General features: G+C 45.7%; 1 protein-coding gene across 3 annotated transcripts in view; it reads left to right on the top strand.

Moving 5' to 3' along the window:
- Positions 1–16,627, top strand: part of LOC106562446 (nuclear factor of activated T-cells, cytoplasmic 3) — a 90,158-nt gene that overhangs the window by 12,017 nt on the left and 61,514 nt on the right. For all 3 annotated transcript variants that reach the window (XM_045689318.2, XM_045689317.2, XM_045689319.2), the window contains exon 2: positions 9,519–10,695. In XM_045689318.2, coding sequence (XP_045545274.1) covers positions 9,519–10,695 — 1,177 coding nt within the window. The remainder of the gene's footprint in view (positions 1–9,518; positions 10,696–16,627) is intronic.

Raw genomic sequence — 16,627 nt, 5'->3', positions numbered from 1 at the left:
AACATAACATTTCTGCAAAAGGGAATTCCCTGTCTTATGTGACTAATATTAACTGATTAAATAAGTGAACTAAAATGAGTTTAAATGCTATAGTAGGTAAGTCCAGTAATAATAACATCAAAGTCCCGCCAGTGCTAAGCTACTATCCTGTCAAATCATCTATCAAATAAATGGTAGATTAGGCCTACCTAGAGCTGTACTGCACAAGTTATGTACAGCCCATCACTAAATGGAGCGGCAGGTAGCCTAGCGGTTAGAGCGGCAGGTAGCCTAGCGGTTAGAGCGGCAGGTAGCCTAGCGGTTAGAGCGGCAGGTAGCCTAGCGGTTAGAGCGGCAGGTAGCCTAGCGGTTAGAGCCTTAGGCCAGTAGCCAAAAGGTCGCTGGTTTGAGTAAAATCTGTCAGTCTGTCGATGCGCCCTCAAGCTGGACTAATATGGCTGACCCTGTAAAACAACACATTTCACTGCACCTATCCGTTGTATGTGACAATAAAACATCTTTAAAACAAAATATTTAGCTATTTTCTATTTCTATAACTCCTTTGCTCTTTTTGTCTCTGTCTCTCTCCCCCTTCTCTCTTTCCCTCCCCCTCTCTCACACACATAGCTGACATAGAGTTCAACGGGAGGTTTGAGGCATCCCCTTTCCTCCCCCTCTCTAGTCAGCATTGAGGGCCACAGGTGGAGGCCAGGCCAGCCCTACTAACACTACAATACAGTACAGTATGCGTGCCGTGTGCGTCACAGCCTCTGTGTTTAGAAATGGGGGCAGGTGGCCAGCCAGTCAGCCAGCCAGTCAGGCAGCTCAGTTGTTGGATAGGCGGAACAGAAAGGAAGTAATTAAATGTGTTGTTCAGGGAGTCACTATTGTCTGATAATGATGACGTATCAAATCAAAGGCATTATTTGACCAAACTCCAAACCATTGAATAATGGTTATAATTGTCTAACGATGTCTAATTGAGCTATTACAGACGGTAATAGTTATATCATTAAAAAGCTGCTGCAAAATGTTGAGGGTAGATAGATGGCCTTTTACTATAGTAAGGAACAGAAATGATGAGCTAGAAATGGACTGTTCTTTATGTTATTTCAGAGGTACTTGGATGGCTAATAGTACTCAATGCAAGTCCTGCTTCAGTCAATGAGTCCCCCACTGTTCCAGCCCCTGGCTCTGTGTTAGTCAGCAGCTCTTGAGGAGAGTAGAAAGGAGAGCCAGGCCCTGTACAAAGCCCAGTGTGCAGGGGGTCTAAACAAAGACGTGTGTCTAATCAACCTGCCTGGATACACAAAGGGAACCCAGGGTTAGGTTACTACTGTTACCTCCAGCCCTCACACACACTGACTGAGCCCTGTGTGGCGCAGGTGGCTCTGGAGGACAGGTAGAGTGCACGCACCCTACCGTTCAAAGGTTTAGGGTCACTTAGAAATGTCCTTGATTTTGAAAGAAAAGTCTTTTTTTTTTTTTCTTTTTTTTTACTATTGTAGCTGGAAACTGATTTTATGGAATATCTACATAGGCGTATAGAGGCCCATTATCAGCAACCATCACTCCTGTGTTCCAATGGCACGTTGTTAGCTAATCGAAGTTTATCATGAAAAATCTGCCGTTTCCAGCTACAAAAGTCATTTATAACATTAACAATCTTTACACTGTATTTCTGATCAATTTGATGTTATTTTAATGGACAAAAATGTTGCATTTCATTATAAAACAAGGACATTTCTAAGTGACCCCAAACTTTTGAACGGTAGTGTATGTACGCACTAACGCATGCATGAGCGCACGCACACACAGCACAGAGAAAAAGGGTAAATGAAAGAACAGTTCATGGTGATGAATTTGTCACCAGAGAAAGAGAGCAAGAGAGAGGTAGAGCGAGGCAACAAGAGAGTGGTAGATCCCCTTGCTATAACCGGAGGCTGTTTCTTAGGACATGATGTGTGTCAGTAATAATGACCGGATGACCCTGACCCACTCCAGGGCAGGGTAGACCATGAGGAGAGCCTGTGCCGGGGAAGGAGAAGAGGCGTGGGCAGCCAGACCAGTGAGAATCCCCAGGGCTCCAGAGAAGGTGATGTCGGAGGCAGGTCGAGACCACCGAGGAGGCCTCTTAGCTGGCTGCCCGTCAGGTTGCCTGGGGATGTTGGAGAATGCAACATGGATGACCCTGGGGTGTGTCACGGAGAAGCCTATCCTACATCACCTATAGCAAAACTTCTCTTTAACTCCACTGCCAGGCGATTTCCAGCTATTATTAGCTTAGGAACAGCAAAGCCTCTTAGGGCTCTTTATTTAACCAGATCGGCAGTCTGATGTGGGGGCACTTTAGTTGTGTATGACGCAATCCTCTTGCAGCCTGTCAGAAGTGGAGGAGAGGAGAGGAGCAGGGGTCTCAGTTCAGGCCAGACCAGGAGTAGAGTAAAGCAGCTGTGCTTTCTATTCATTGTCTGGTTAGATTATGAGATGTTCAGATGAGATAAAGGAGAGTTTTCAACTCATCTGACCTCATGTCTTACCAGGAACTTTTCCAGAGGACTGACTCATATCTCGTATGAGGCTCCGTCAATGTCATAAATCATAGATCCATTAATTCAACCTTTGAGCATGTGGGTTGGTGTGTGTGTGCACGTGTGCACGTGTGTGTGTGTGTGTGTGTGTGTGTGTGTGTGTGTGTGTGTGTGTGTGTGTGTGTGTGTGTGTGTGTGTGTGTGTGTGTGTGTGTGTGTGTGTGTGTGTGTGTGTGTGTGTGTGTGTGTGTGTGTGTGTGTGTGTGTGAGGGAATTTTAATTATAGTTTGTTGACATAATGGTTCTAAAACAGGGACAGGAGGGTTGTGGTCATGTTGACCAGCTTTCTTAGACCTGTCTGATCCACATGCATCCCCGACTACCCTCTCCCCCCTCTCCTCCTCCTTCCCCCTCTCCTCTTCGCCTCCTCCTTGCAACTCTCCTCCTCCTTCCCCCTCTTCTCCTCCTGAGAGCAGGTGGTTGGGGTCTGACACCCCCAGGGGAGCCCCCTCGCCAGGTATTCAGTGGCAGTCCACTGGGCTAATCTGGTCTCAGAGAGGGGTGTGAGCCAGGGCATCTGGTCCACTCCACTCCTCCCTCCCCCATGTCTATCCCCTGCCTCCCCCAGAAGTCCCCCCCTTTCTTCTCTCCCTCCCCCTTCTGTCTTTTTCTCTCAACCCTCCCCCCTCTCTGTCTGTAAACTAAACCGTGGCATTAACAGGAGGGTTTCAGATCAGTCATCTGAGGAGGCTGGCGGAGCTTGTGGAGAAAGAGAGTTTCAGATCAGTCATCTGAGGAGGCTGGCGGAGCTTGTGGAGCAAGAGAGTTTCAGATCAGTCATCTGAGGAGGCTGGCGGAGCTTGTGGAGAAAGAGAGTTTCAGATCAGTCATCTGAGGAGGCTGGCGGAGCTTGTGGAGAAAGAGAGTTTCAGATCAGTCATCTGAGGAGGCTGGCGGAGCTTGTGGAGAAAGAGGGTTTCAGATCAGTCATCTGAGGAGGCTGGCGGAGCTTGTGGAGAAAGAGGGTTTCAGATCAGTCATCTGAGGAGGCTGGCGGAGCTTGTGGAGAAAGAGGGTTTCAGATCAGTCATCTGAGGAGGCTGGCGGAGCTTGTGGAGAAAGAGGGTTTCAGATCAGTCATCTGAGGAGGCTGGCGGAGCTTGTGGAGAAAGAGGGTTTCAGATCAGTCATCTGAGGAGGCTGGCGGAGCTTGTGGAGAAAGAGAGTTTCAGATCAGTCATCTGAGGAGGCTGGCGGAGCTTGTGGAGAAAGAGAGTTTCAGATCAGTCATCTGACGAGGCTGGCGGAGCTTGTGGAGAAAGAGAGTTTCAGATCAGTCATCTGAGGAGGCTGGCGGAGCTTGTGGAGAAAGAGGGTTTCAGATCAGTCATCTGAGGAGGCTGGCGGAGCTTGTGGAGAAAGAGAGTTTCAGATCAGTCATCTGAGGAGGCTGGCGGAGCTTGTGGAGAAAGAGGGTTTCAGATCAGTCATCTGAGGAGGCTGGCGGAGCTTGTGGAGAAAGAGAGTTTCAGATCAGTCATCTGACGAGGCTGGCGGAGCTTGTGGAGAAAGAGAGTTTCAGATCAGTCATCTGAGGAGGCTGGCGGAGCTTGTGGAGAAAGAGAGTTTCAGATCAGTCATCTGAGGAGGCTGGCGGAGCTTGTGGAGAAAGAGAGTTTCAGATCAGTCATCTGACGAGGCTGGCGGAGCTTGTGGAGAAAGAGAGTTTCAGATCAGTCATCTGAGGAGGCTGGCGGAGCTTGTGGAGAAAGAGGGTTTCAGATCAGTCATCTGAGGAGGCTGGCGGAGCTTGTGGAGAAAGAGGGTTTCAGATCAGTCATCTGAGGAGGCTGGCGGAGCTTGTGGAGAAAGAGGGTTTCAGATCAGTCATCTGAGGAGGCTGGCGGAGCTTGTGGAGAAAGAGGGTTTCAGATCAGTCATCTGAGGAGGCTGGCGGAGCTTGTGGCGAAAGAGGGTTTCAGATCAGTCATCTGAGGAGGCTGACGGAGCTTGTGGAGAAAGAGGGTTTCAGATCAGTCATCTGAGGAGGCTGACGGAGCTTGTGGAGAAAGAGGGTTTCCACATCATAAAACATACACCTAATGAGCTCTTAGACTGTTCATGCAGAGCATTTAGACACACTTTCACTCACATACAGACTGTAGCCAATATGCTGTATACAGTACAGTCAGACTTCACAGGCCTTTCCAATGCCATGTGGAAGTAGGACAATGATGAGACTTTTGACAATAGCTATGTTTCATCAGATTGGCGACCGATTTTCATGTGAATGTTCTAAAATCCACATTTTCCCATCAGAGATGTTTCCATCAAATTGACTTGTTGTGAGTAAAAGGCTGTGAGTGATGATGTAGTGCAAATAAAAATTACTTTTGAGATTAAATTCTCATGTACCGAATGGGTTTCCATCGCATTTTCAACTCTACTGATGGTTTTATCACAAAAAATGTTGCTTTTTGTAGCGAAAGTGCCCCAGGGTTTCCGTTAGGAAAATGTGGTGCCGGACATTTGACCGGCGACATTTTAATTTACCGGACATTTTGAGAAATTTACCAGTCATTTGCATTGGCTGTGTAACCTGATTAGGGCGTCCACCCACGGTGCTCAGAATGACAGAAATAACATTTAGAATATGGTAATTAATATTAACAAAACAATAATGTGGTCCTTCTTAACAAATTCTGATGTTCACTTTGAACATGTTAGAATAACATTTACTTTTCCTCAGCCAACAATTTGAGTAACAAACAGCAAAATCATTGCCTATGTCAATCTACTATAGTAGAAAAGTTTAGGTTACCTATTCTATTGGTCAGCTTGTCGAGAAAGAAATAGCCTATTCCAAACCCACTCTGGGACAGTTGTGGGACGATAAACTAGTATACCTAGACTACATACAAAAAAAAACATTCAAATGCAATGAGTCAACAGATCAGAACGTTTAGCTTCAAATGTTAATAAACTATTATTTCTTCACATTATAAGGGCAGCCATGGGCACAAGGCTGTAGGCTACACGTGAATGTTCATTTCATAATGCAGTCAGCAGGAAAACACCATTGTCAAAAGGGTACTTCACATGTGAACAGTTTCATGTGACAGAGATGAACATATCTGTTAGAAATGTAGAAAGACTGGGAAGGCCCCTATCTGTCGGTTATTGTGATACATTATTTTGTAGACAGTTCTTGATAGAATAAAACAAAGAGCCGTTCATAAGAACCAGAAGATCTTTAATGTCCCACTGTTGGGCAAATTGGATTGAGATCAGATGGCTTCACTGCTTCCTTTGTTAATTAGCTCATGTGTTGTATCTGACTCTGTTCTAGCTGCATCTCTGTCAGTGGTCACAGACAAGACAGGGAGATGACCATTTCTGTCTCTCTCTGTCTCTCTGTCTTGTCTCTCATCATTGAGTGAGTGATGTTAATGAACTGAGCTGGCAGCCTGCAGTGTGGTAGGGTTGAGTATTAATTGATGGCTGGCCATGCCACCTCAATCATTTAGAACAGCATTTAAATGAGGGGGAGATGTACATTTACAACGCAACAGGTGGCACACACACACACACACACACACACACACACACACACACACACACACACACACACACACACACACACACACACGTACAACACAGTCGGCAGATAGTTTTTTCTCTTTCCAGCAGGCTCTTGGAAACAGAGAATATCCAATAGATCTTTAATAACTGAGGTGTATTTGTGGACCCGCTCTTGTTAATTAATATGCAATTGCAAATGCCTGCCTTGAAAGTAACCCCTTAATATGTATGTATTTGATAATGAATATTTGCAACTTTGCACTTTAAATATCCAGGCAAATGTATTTTGAGTGCTTACTTCTGGCTAATGTAAACTGAATTGTTTTCCACTTTCAATTTTTACCTCCCAATGGATTTCTTTAATGCAATGTGATTCACAAAGTATTGGCCTTTACAGGTTTGTCTAATTCATTTTCTACTGTTGACAATTTATTGAATTGGCGACATTTATTGAATTGGCTTCATTTATTGAATTGTGTGGGAAACTACCAGGGCTGCCCAATCCTGTGCCTTTTGAAGGGTGTTGTCACGATACCAGTATTTCGATTTTGATACCAAAACCAGTTTACTATCACAATACTTGATACCATCACAATACCACAAGGGAAAACAGAAGGCGCATTAGCCAAAGTCACAGAATGGCAGTGGATGTCATTATATTTTGGAATGTATGCATTAATGAGTCAGTTATACAATCCATTTGACTTTGGTAAAAGAAATAACTATCTAACTACATGACAACATAATGGTAATAATTCATTTGAATGGAAAATCTCTAGTCTATTGATAAAGTGGGTAAATCAAGATTTAGCCTACACCTATTTACAATACAGGTGAAATCATATCCAGTAGGATGTGTGCATGCCTTTAGTTATTGAGCTTGTTTTGATGGATTTCATGGGACTGCAGATACAAAAACAATCCATTTGGGACTTATTTTATTGTACTGATCAACAAAATGTGCATAGAAGAAGTAATCTCTTCTTTGATAAAAGTCTGTGCTGTCTCTTTAAGACCCATGATGTCATTCTAACACACACACACACACACACACGCACACGCACACACACACAGAGAGACAAATGCTCGAGCAAAAATGATCTTGATTGGGAGAAACTGAGGCGGGGGAGATTAAGTGAATGAATAAAGTTTTTGGTGACAATAAGCTTTGAAATCTGCAATATTTTAGTTATGGTTTGTATACTGCATGTAATCACAAACAAGGTAGTAGGGTAGTGAATTGATGTTAGCTTCAGCTGTAAGCTAGCAAGGAAAGTTTGCCTACAAAGCTGGAAGCTACCGGTAACATTATCTTCTTACATTGTAAAGTGTTGTATTATGTAGCTCTTGGACATTGTTTAGCGAACAGTAATCAACATTTCTACATGCCGTTTAAGCATGTTAACTTCTGTGCAGCGCAAGTGGTGATGCAGCCCAGACTCCCAGTGAGTTCCTCAGGACAGGCTAGTCTAGAGCTAGTCTAGAGCTAGTCTAGAGGCAGCGTACTCTTGTGCTATAAGGGGACTGCACTGATAGACTTGATCCTCTCTCAATCAGTAGACACCGTGAGAAACGTTTGACAGAAGTACCAAAACTAATACTAATTCTAGTACCAAATCGTTTTTCAGCTTCTAGTATCGGAAAAGTACAAACGTTTCAGTATACCGTGCCACACTACTTTTGAATGATTTCTTTTTTTAAACTTGACTAGAAAGTAACGGACCAACACAAAGTAAATGTGTGTGTTTATCCAGATGCTATGGAGAGCAACAGTGTATGACTATCCAGCCTTTGTTAGTGTGTTGTCTTGTCCTTCCTCTGAGGGCTCGGGGGGGCGGGTCGAGGCGGCACAGTGCAGCAGGCTGTTGACCCGCTCTGTTGTCCTCCTCCATAGACACACACACACCACATACATTCCGTCTATCTCTCCATCAGTCAGATGCTGTCTCCCTCTGTCGTCACAGGATACAGCAGTCTTGTGACACTGACAGGCAGGCAGGGCCAGTGTGGAGCAGCTATGAATAGACTGCTGCGAGGGAGGGAGGGAGTTAGGGAGGGGGAGAGGGAGGGGGAGAGGGAGTGAGAGAGGGAGGGGGAGAGGGAGAGAAAGAGGGAGGGAGGGAGTGGGTGAGAGAGAATTGTGTAGGCTGCTCCTCTCCTAAAATGTCCCCTTTTACAGTCTGATTCTGATATTTCTGTTCATCTTTAGCTTTTGAAGACTGTGGTTTCCTAAATGTGTTGACGCACAGTATTTGTGTCCTTTCAAGATCCTTTCAAAGTGTTTTGTTTTGAAGAACAAGCTTTTTTGTGGAAAGTGTTTTGTAATCGAACAGCAATTTCACAACCCCCATTGCCTATGACATGAACTCTGGGGGTGTAAATATCATGACCTATGTGCACCTTTGGGTAGGTTATTTGTACTTTACAGGAGAGCACAGCACAACTATGTGAAGTGATTTACACTACTGCTGCAGCAGTAGTTCAAAGTGAACTATATTTTTTTACAAAGTTACATAGGTTCAATATTGCAAACTCTCTTCATCTTTGTACTAAGTCCTAATAATGAACAGAACTATGCAATAGAACGTGACATGGTGTATTTCTCGTGGTGAGTCCAGGGGCGTGTAGTGACGCTGTCCTGTGTTCGTGTCCCAGTTAGGTCCAGCCAGTTTATCAATAACTACAAATAGAGTGGTGTTGGTGGACAATAGGTTGTTGTCTGTGAGCCACCTATCCTTTGTGTGTGTGCGTGCCTGTCTGTGTGCCTGTGTGTGGCCAGACCATCACTGAGGCAGGGCCGATGTGTATTATTAGAGTGCTGGTGCTGCCGTGATGACAGGAGAGAGCATGCACCGTTGTGTGAATTTGTTTCCTGAGGAGCGATGCTCATCGGTTATCCCTCTTGGAACCATGCCCTTTTTTTTCTGCCCGTCTAAACACGCGCGTACACACACACCTCTATCGTCCCCCCGCCCCTCTGGAATGTAGGACTATGTCTGGAATGGAGGTAGCCTATCAGTAGACCATAATGTACCTACTGTTGTAGATGAGGACTATCCTTGTTTGTAGCGAAGCAAAGTAACTCCTCCTATGTGTGTATGTGTGTGTCAAGCCAACTCCTGTTCAAGGCTAGCAGAATGAAAACCACAGCAATAAAGCACCAATAAAGGTGTTAGTCAGGGAGATAGTGGAGCTGTTTGCCTGGGTATTTCCTTATCACTCCCCTGGCGGTGCAGTGGCTCTTAGATCTCACAGGAATAGGGGTAAAAGTAATGTTCTGTTGAAATAAATTCAGTTCAAAGGCATTGCCAGATCACAAGTATTAGCATCCTCCTCATATAATACAAATAGGTATTGTATGGACCATAGAGCGGTTATTGTGATGGTGACTTATGGTTCTTTTTCTCTCCATCATTCCCTCTTCAGATCTGGAGCCTGACGACAATACGTCGTTCTACATCCTCAATGTGGGCCAGCAGTCCGTGGTCAACAACCAGTCTATGGGCCAGTCACGCAATGGCAGCATGCAGTCTCACTCCCACTCCCAAGTCATCAGCTCCTCCCCCCATCAGCGCCTGCAGTCCCACAAGGTGTACGACCCCAACTATGAGGTCCAGGACAATGTCAACAAAAACAAATCCAGCCCTGCAGGTGGGGGTGGGGGGCCTCCCAAAGCCTTTGAGTGTCCTAGCATCCAGATCACCTCTATCTCCCCCAGCTGTCAGCAGGAGATGGATGCTAACGAGGTCAATCTTAGAGGTAATGATGGGGACTACCACCATGGGGACCGGCCCCTGTCCAGGGACCACCTGTACCTGCCCTTAGACCACTCGTACCGGGACTCAACTCTCAGCCCGTCCCCCTGCAGCTCCCTGTCCTCCAGGAGCTGGTTCTCAGACGCCTCGTCCTGCGAGTCCTTCTCCCACGTGTACGATGACGTGGACTCTGAGCTGAACGAAGCGGCGGCAAGGTTTACCCTGGGGTCTCCCCGCACCTCCCCTGGCTGCTCCCCTCACCCTGGGGTCCTGGAGGAGGGTCTGTGGGCTGGGCATCAGCACCACCATCCTGCCTTTCATCATTCCCACTCCTCTCACTCCCTGTCCCCCCGAGTCTCCCCCTGCCACTCCCCACGCACCTCCGTCACCGACGAGAACTGGCTGAGCCCCCGGCCGCCGTCCCGCCCCTTCTCACGCCCCACCTCACCCTGCGGGAAGAGACGCCACTCAAGTGCAGACATCTGCTGCCCAGTGGGCTCCGTGTCCCCACACCACTCCCCGATCCCCACCCCCGAGCCGTCCCCAAGGGGCAGCGTGACAGAGGACACCTGGATAGGAAGCCCCTCCATGGGCATGTTCCAGTGCTGCCCTTCCGAGGCAGACGTCCCCTCCAAGACTAGGAAGACTTCCCAGGACCGGACATGCTCCATGGGGGGGAAGGGGGACCTGGGCCTGGACGACTCTGGGAACGGGTCCCCCCTTATGGACTCTCCCTTGGAAGACACCCTGCACTCCCTGAAGAAGGACGGGCCAGGGGAACAGTTTCTCTCAGTGCCCTCACATTTCACATGGAACAAACCCAAACCAGGACACACACCCATCTTCAGGTATGTCACTTCCTGTACCTGCCCTCTCAATCACAGATAGAGTTGGAAAATTACACAAACTTTCCCAGAAATGTTGGTTGGAGGATTCCCAGAATCAGGAGGGAATAAGCTGGGAGGGAATCCTCCAACCAGGATATCGGAATAACCAAGGAAGATATTTTGCGGCACTAATCACAGCTCATCTTTAGCTTTAGTCGCATTTAGAATGAATACACACTCATCAGAGTCATTAGTATTACTAGGTCAAGGTAGAGTACATGAAAGGTACAGATAGGAACCTTTATGGGACCTTTATAGGATTAGTGATAAATTAACAAAATGTTCAGTAGCCTGTTTGATCCCGATAAGAGCATTAAGACACTGTTCGTACTACTATTTTATGAAGGAAGATTCTTACATTTAATCAAGTTTAATAGCAATAGATTACAGTTCACTCCTGGTTATGCAATGGCTTGGACAGTTGGGCAAGCGTTCCTCAAATTTGAGCTTGCAGTCGGATATCCAGAGCTCCGGAGTTACAATTATGTAGCCTAATTGAATTGGAACAGGGGAACTACCCTGCACTTAGTCTGCACCTATCAGGGGTGCACTAGTATAATATTCTGTAGGTTATACCGGTATAACTGTGTCTGTAGGTTTGACTCCAATGCTCTCAAATTTTAGGTCACTTCTTTAGACCCACATGGGCTGAAACATTTAATGAGCCACAGAGACATGATGGCGCTGTCTGAAGTAGCACAACAGTGTAACATAAGGTTGTTGGTGCCTGGGGGGAAGCACATGCGCACGTCTCTCACACACACACACACACACACACACACACACACACACACACACACACACACACACACTTTTTATCTGGAAATCGGCGTAACCAGAAGCTCTTGATCGCCGTGACGCACTGACTTCTATCAGAAAGAGCGGGTTAAAGTTTCCCTTCTCTGCTCTCCCAATGTGTGCAGCAGATGAAGTCTCAGCCTTGTTTGTGTGCTCTGGCCCCTAGCGCTATAAATCGGCACAGGTCACATATGGCTGAGGGGCCACACCACCACCATCTAACCCAGCCTTCCTGAAACACCACAGTCTGCCTTCCCATTCACCGACACCTTCCAGAAAGGGGTCAACACTGTACCTTGTTATAGTGGTCTAATGCCCTGCTACAAGAATATATTCATATCTAGGATAAACCACTATTTACAAAATGATTAGGTCTTTAGGACTAGAGTAGGCTTCCACTGTTGGATGTAGTGAGTGCTGTGACTGTGGGGTGATCTCTCTTGTCTGCTGTAGAAGGTTCTGGAAGTGTCTCCAACAGGGTTGTCACCTAGATACCAGTATCGCGATACTCAGAAGTATTGTGGCAAGGAAACAAGAAATGAAGCAGACATAATTTCAGTCCTATAGTAGAAAATGAAATGTTTTTTTTAAACAACCATAGAGTTTAGTCTGCTTCCTGTTATTTTTTTTACCAAGGAAAATGTGGTATTGTAGTATCGCCACACTGGTATTGTGACAACCCCAGTCTCCAGTCAGAGAAGCTGTGTCTGGGAGGTGTTCTGCTGAACAGATGGTCCTGGCGTCTGTCTGCTGGGTGGCTGTCAGTGTTCAGTGGCTGGTGGTGGAGGAAACTGAGGCATGGCATGGGGCAGGGGGCTCCGAGTCTGAGCCTCAGACAGACTGGGGGTGGATTCAGGGAGCCCTCCCTATACCTTGATCCCAGATCTGTTTGCTGTATAGACAATGGGCATGAAAATGACCATTGTAGTTGGCTATACTGCACAAAAAGATCTGTAACCAGGCTAGTCCATCCCACCTCAGGGCTAACCATAGACATACATATTCACATACCGGTATTCAGGTTGATATGACATTTAGTGGGGCTAAGAAAGGCTTTATTGCTTTATTGCAGCACACGCATACTCAGGCTGACTGGATCTCGTTCAGGCAAATTAGAAATAAGTGCACTCAGGCTATCCGGAAGGCCAAAGTTAGTTACTTTAAGGAGCAGTTCTCTCGGTTAAAAACCTGGAGAATAAACCCTCCTCACAGCCGCCCATGTCCCTTAATGTTGATGATGTGGTTGTTACTGACAAGGAGCACATGGCTGAGCTCTTTAATCACCACTTAAGTCAGGATTCTTATTTGACTCAGCCATGCCTCCTTGCCCGTCCAACATTTCCTCATCTCCCACCCCTTCTAATGCGACTAGCCCCGATGCTCCTTCCTCTTTCCCCTGCCCCGCTACAAAGTTTCTCACTGCAGGCGGACACGGAGTCTGAGGTGCTATAGGAGCTCCTTAAACTTGACCCCCAAAAAACATCTGGGTCCGATGGTTTAGACCCTTTCTTCTTTAACCTCTCTGGGGTATGTGGGAGTGACCGTCCCACCTGCGGGACACACTATTCAACAGCCAGTGAAATAGCAGGGCGCCAAATTCAAAACAACAAAAATCTCATAATTCAAATTTCTCAAACATACAACTATTATATCCCATTTTAAAGATACACTTCTCGTTAATGCAACCACATTGTCCGATTTCAAAAAGGCTTTACGGCGAAAGCATAGCATTAGATTATGTTAGGACATCACCTTGACAAGAAAAACCACACAGCCATTTTCCAAGCAAGGAGAGGCGTCACAAAAACCAGAAATACAGCTAAAATTAATCACTAACCTTTGATGATCTTCATCAGATGGCACTCATAGGACTTCATGTTACACAATACATGTATGTTTTGCTCGATAAAGTTCATATTTATGTCCAAAAACCCCATTTTACATTGGTGTGTAATGTTCAGAAATGTTTTGCCTCCCAAAACTTCCGGTGAACGAGCACATCAATTTACAGAAATACTCATCATAAACGTTGATAAAATATTAAACTGTAATTCAAAGAATTATAGATACACTTCTCCTTAATGCAACCGCGGTGTCAGATTTAAAACAAAAAACTTTACAGCGAAAGCATACTTTGCAATAATCTGAGTACAGCGTTCAGACACGAAACCAAACCCGCCATTTTGTGGAGTCAATAAAACTCAGAAATAATATTATAAATATTCACTTACCTTTGATGATCTTCATCAGAATGCACTCCCAGGAATCCCAGGTCCACAGTAAATGTTTGTTTTGTTCGATAAAGTCCATCATTTATGTCCAAATACCTCCTCTTTGTTCGTGCGTTCAGTCCACTACTCCAAATGCAGGAAGCGCGCGAAAATGTCACGACGAAAAGTCAAAAAAAGTTAGATTTACGTTCGTAGAAATATGTCAAACGATGTATAGCATCAATCTTTAGGATGTTATGTTCTGATCTGAGCCCTCGCCTCTGAGCTCATGTCATTTCCTCACTCATCTGACTCCAGGCCCTCTTGTTCGCTCCATATTCACAGTAGAAGCATGAAACAACGTTCTAAAGACTGTTGACATCTAGTGGAAGGCTTAGGAAGTGCAAAATGAACCCTAAGTCACTGTATACTGTATAGGGAATCACTTGGAAAAACTACAAGGCTCAGATTTCCACACTTCCTGGTTGGATTTTCTCAGGTTTTTGCCTGCCATATGAGTTCTGTTATACTCACAGACATCATTCAAACAGTTTTAGAAACTTCAGAGTGTTTTCTATCCAAATCTACTAATAGTATATCATAATAATAGTATAGCATATCCTACCTTCTGAGCCTGTGTAGCAGGCAGTTTAATTTGGGCACACCTTTCATCCGGATGTCAAAATACTGCCCCCTACCCTAGAGAAGTTAAGGTTGCTGCCCCTATCATCACCAAGCCTATCTCTGACCTTTTTAACCTGTCTCTCCTCTCTGGGGAGGTTCCCATTGCTTGGAAGGCAGCCACGCTGTGTCCTTTATTTAAAGGGGGAGATCAAGCTGATCCTAACTGTTATAGGCCAATTTCTATGTTGCCCTGTTTATCAAAAGTGTATGGAAAAACCTGTCAATAATCAACTGACTGGCTTTCTTGATGTCTATAGTATTCTCTCTGGTATGAAATCTGGTTTCCGCTCAGGTTATGGATGTGTCACTGCAACCTTAAAGGTCCTCTGATGTCACCATTGCCTTTGATTCTAAGCAATGTTGTGCTGCTATTTCTATTGAGTTGGCCAAAGATTTTGATACGGTAGACCATTCCATTCTTGTGGGCCGGCTAAGGAGTATTGGTGTCCCTGAGGGGTCTTTGGCCTGGTTTACTAACTAGCTCTCTCAAAGAGTGCAGTATATAAAGTCAGAAAACCTGCTGTCTCAGCCACTGTCTGTTACTAAGAGAGTACCCCAAGGCTCGATCCTAGGCCCCGCACTCTTCTCAATTTACATCAACAACATAGCTCAGGCAGTAGGAAGCTCTCTCATCCATTTATATGCAGATGATACAGTCTAATACTCAGCTGGCCCCTCCTCGGATTTTGTGTTAAACACTACTACAACAAAGCTTTCTTAGTGTCCAACAAGCTTTTTTTGCCCTTAATCTTGTTCTGAACGTCTCCAAAACAAAGGTCATGTGGTTTGGTAAGAAGAATGCCTCTCTCCCCACAGGTGTGATTACTACCTCTGGGGGTTTAGAGCTTGAGGTAGTCACCTAAGACAAGTACTTGGGAGGAGTATGGCTAGACAGTACACTGTCTTTCTCTCAGCACATATCAAAGCTGCAGGTTAAGGTTAAATGTAGACTTGGTTTCCTCAATCGTAATCGCTCCTCTTTCAACCCAGCTGCCAAACTAACCCTGATTCAGATGACCATCCTACCCATGCTAGATTACAGAGATGTAATTTATAGATCAGCAGGTAAGGGTGCTCTGGAGCGGCTAGATGTTCTTTACCATTCGGCCATCTGATTTGCCACCAATGCTCCTTATTGGACACATCACTGCACTCTATACATCTCTGTAAACTGTTCATCTCTGTATACCTGTCGCAAGACCCACTGGTTGATGCTTATTTATAAAACCCTCTTTGGCCTCACTACCCCCTATCTGAGATATCTACTGCAGCCCTCATCCTCCAATTAGGCCGTCATTGTAAATAAGAGTTTGTACTTAACTGACTTTCCTAGTTAAATAAAAGTTAAATAAAGAATGAGAGATGTACAGGGGAGCGGCTGTAGGCCGCAGGTGGTGACTGGTAGCACCAGACTGGGAGCCCCAGAGCCCCGCGGTACGGAGCAGCATACCCTAGAAAGGTTACGCTAATCCAGGCTCCAACCTCTGCTCCAACCCGCTCCCTCCGCCCGCCACAACGCTCAGGTTTCCTAGCTACCAAACCCCTCTTGTGTTACTGTGGCCGCTGGCCAGGGAAAACATACACTTCCGGTGTTATGTCGGTGGCATTGGAGGATACGAGACAAGCCACTGTTGTTTTTAGGCCTTAAACCTTGAGAGACGGTTTCCCAGATCTAGATTAAGATTACTTCTGGACTACAAAGTATGCTCATTGGAGAATCCTTATTCAAAGGGCTTCGAAGTCCAGGAATAGACTTGATCTGGGTCTGCGAAGCCTACCTTTTTATTTAGAATAGTTGTGACTCGTGCAGTACATCTTTATAGCATGCAATGTGATTATATTCATGGGGGCTTTCCTCTGCCATGTGCTGTGGGGGAATCTAGGCTACCAGGACAGGCTATCCTATAGCCTACTTTGATTCAAAATGGCATGGGAACAGATGCCAGTGGTACAATACCCCTCATTGACCACAATGTTAGAGACACGTGCTTCTATTTTTCTTCAAATGTCATTCTTTCCTCTGGACAACAGTTTATTCAGTGAACCGGCTCCAAAGAAAGCCAGCCACCACATTTCTCCCATTTAGCCTGACTGATGGTGTCCGGAGTCAGCCAGCTGCCCAGCTTCTGATGGAGACATGGAGTATAGGGAAAAACTGACTGACTCATGTTTTGCTACTCTGTTGAGTTCTTTTTGAGTTC

The sequence above is a fragment of the Salmo salar genome, chromosome 11, assembly GCF_965601325.2.
Source record: "Salmo salar chromosome 11, fSalSal1, whole genome shotgun sequence".
NCBI lineage: Eukaryota > Metazoa > Chordata > Actinopteri > Salmoniformes > Salmonidae > Salmo > Salmo salar.
This window is presented reverse-complemented; position numbering and strand designations above follow the sequence as displayed.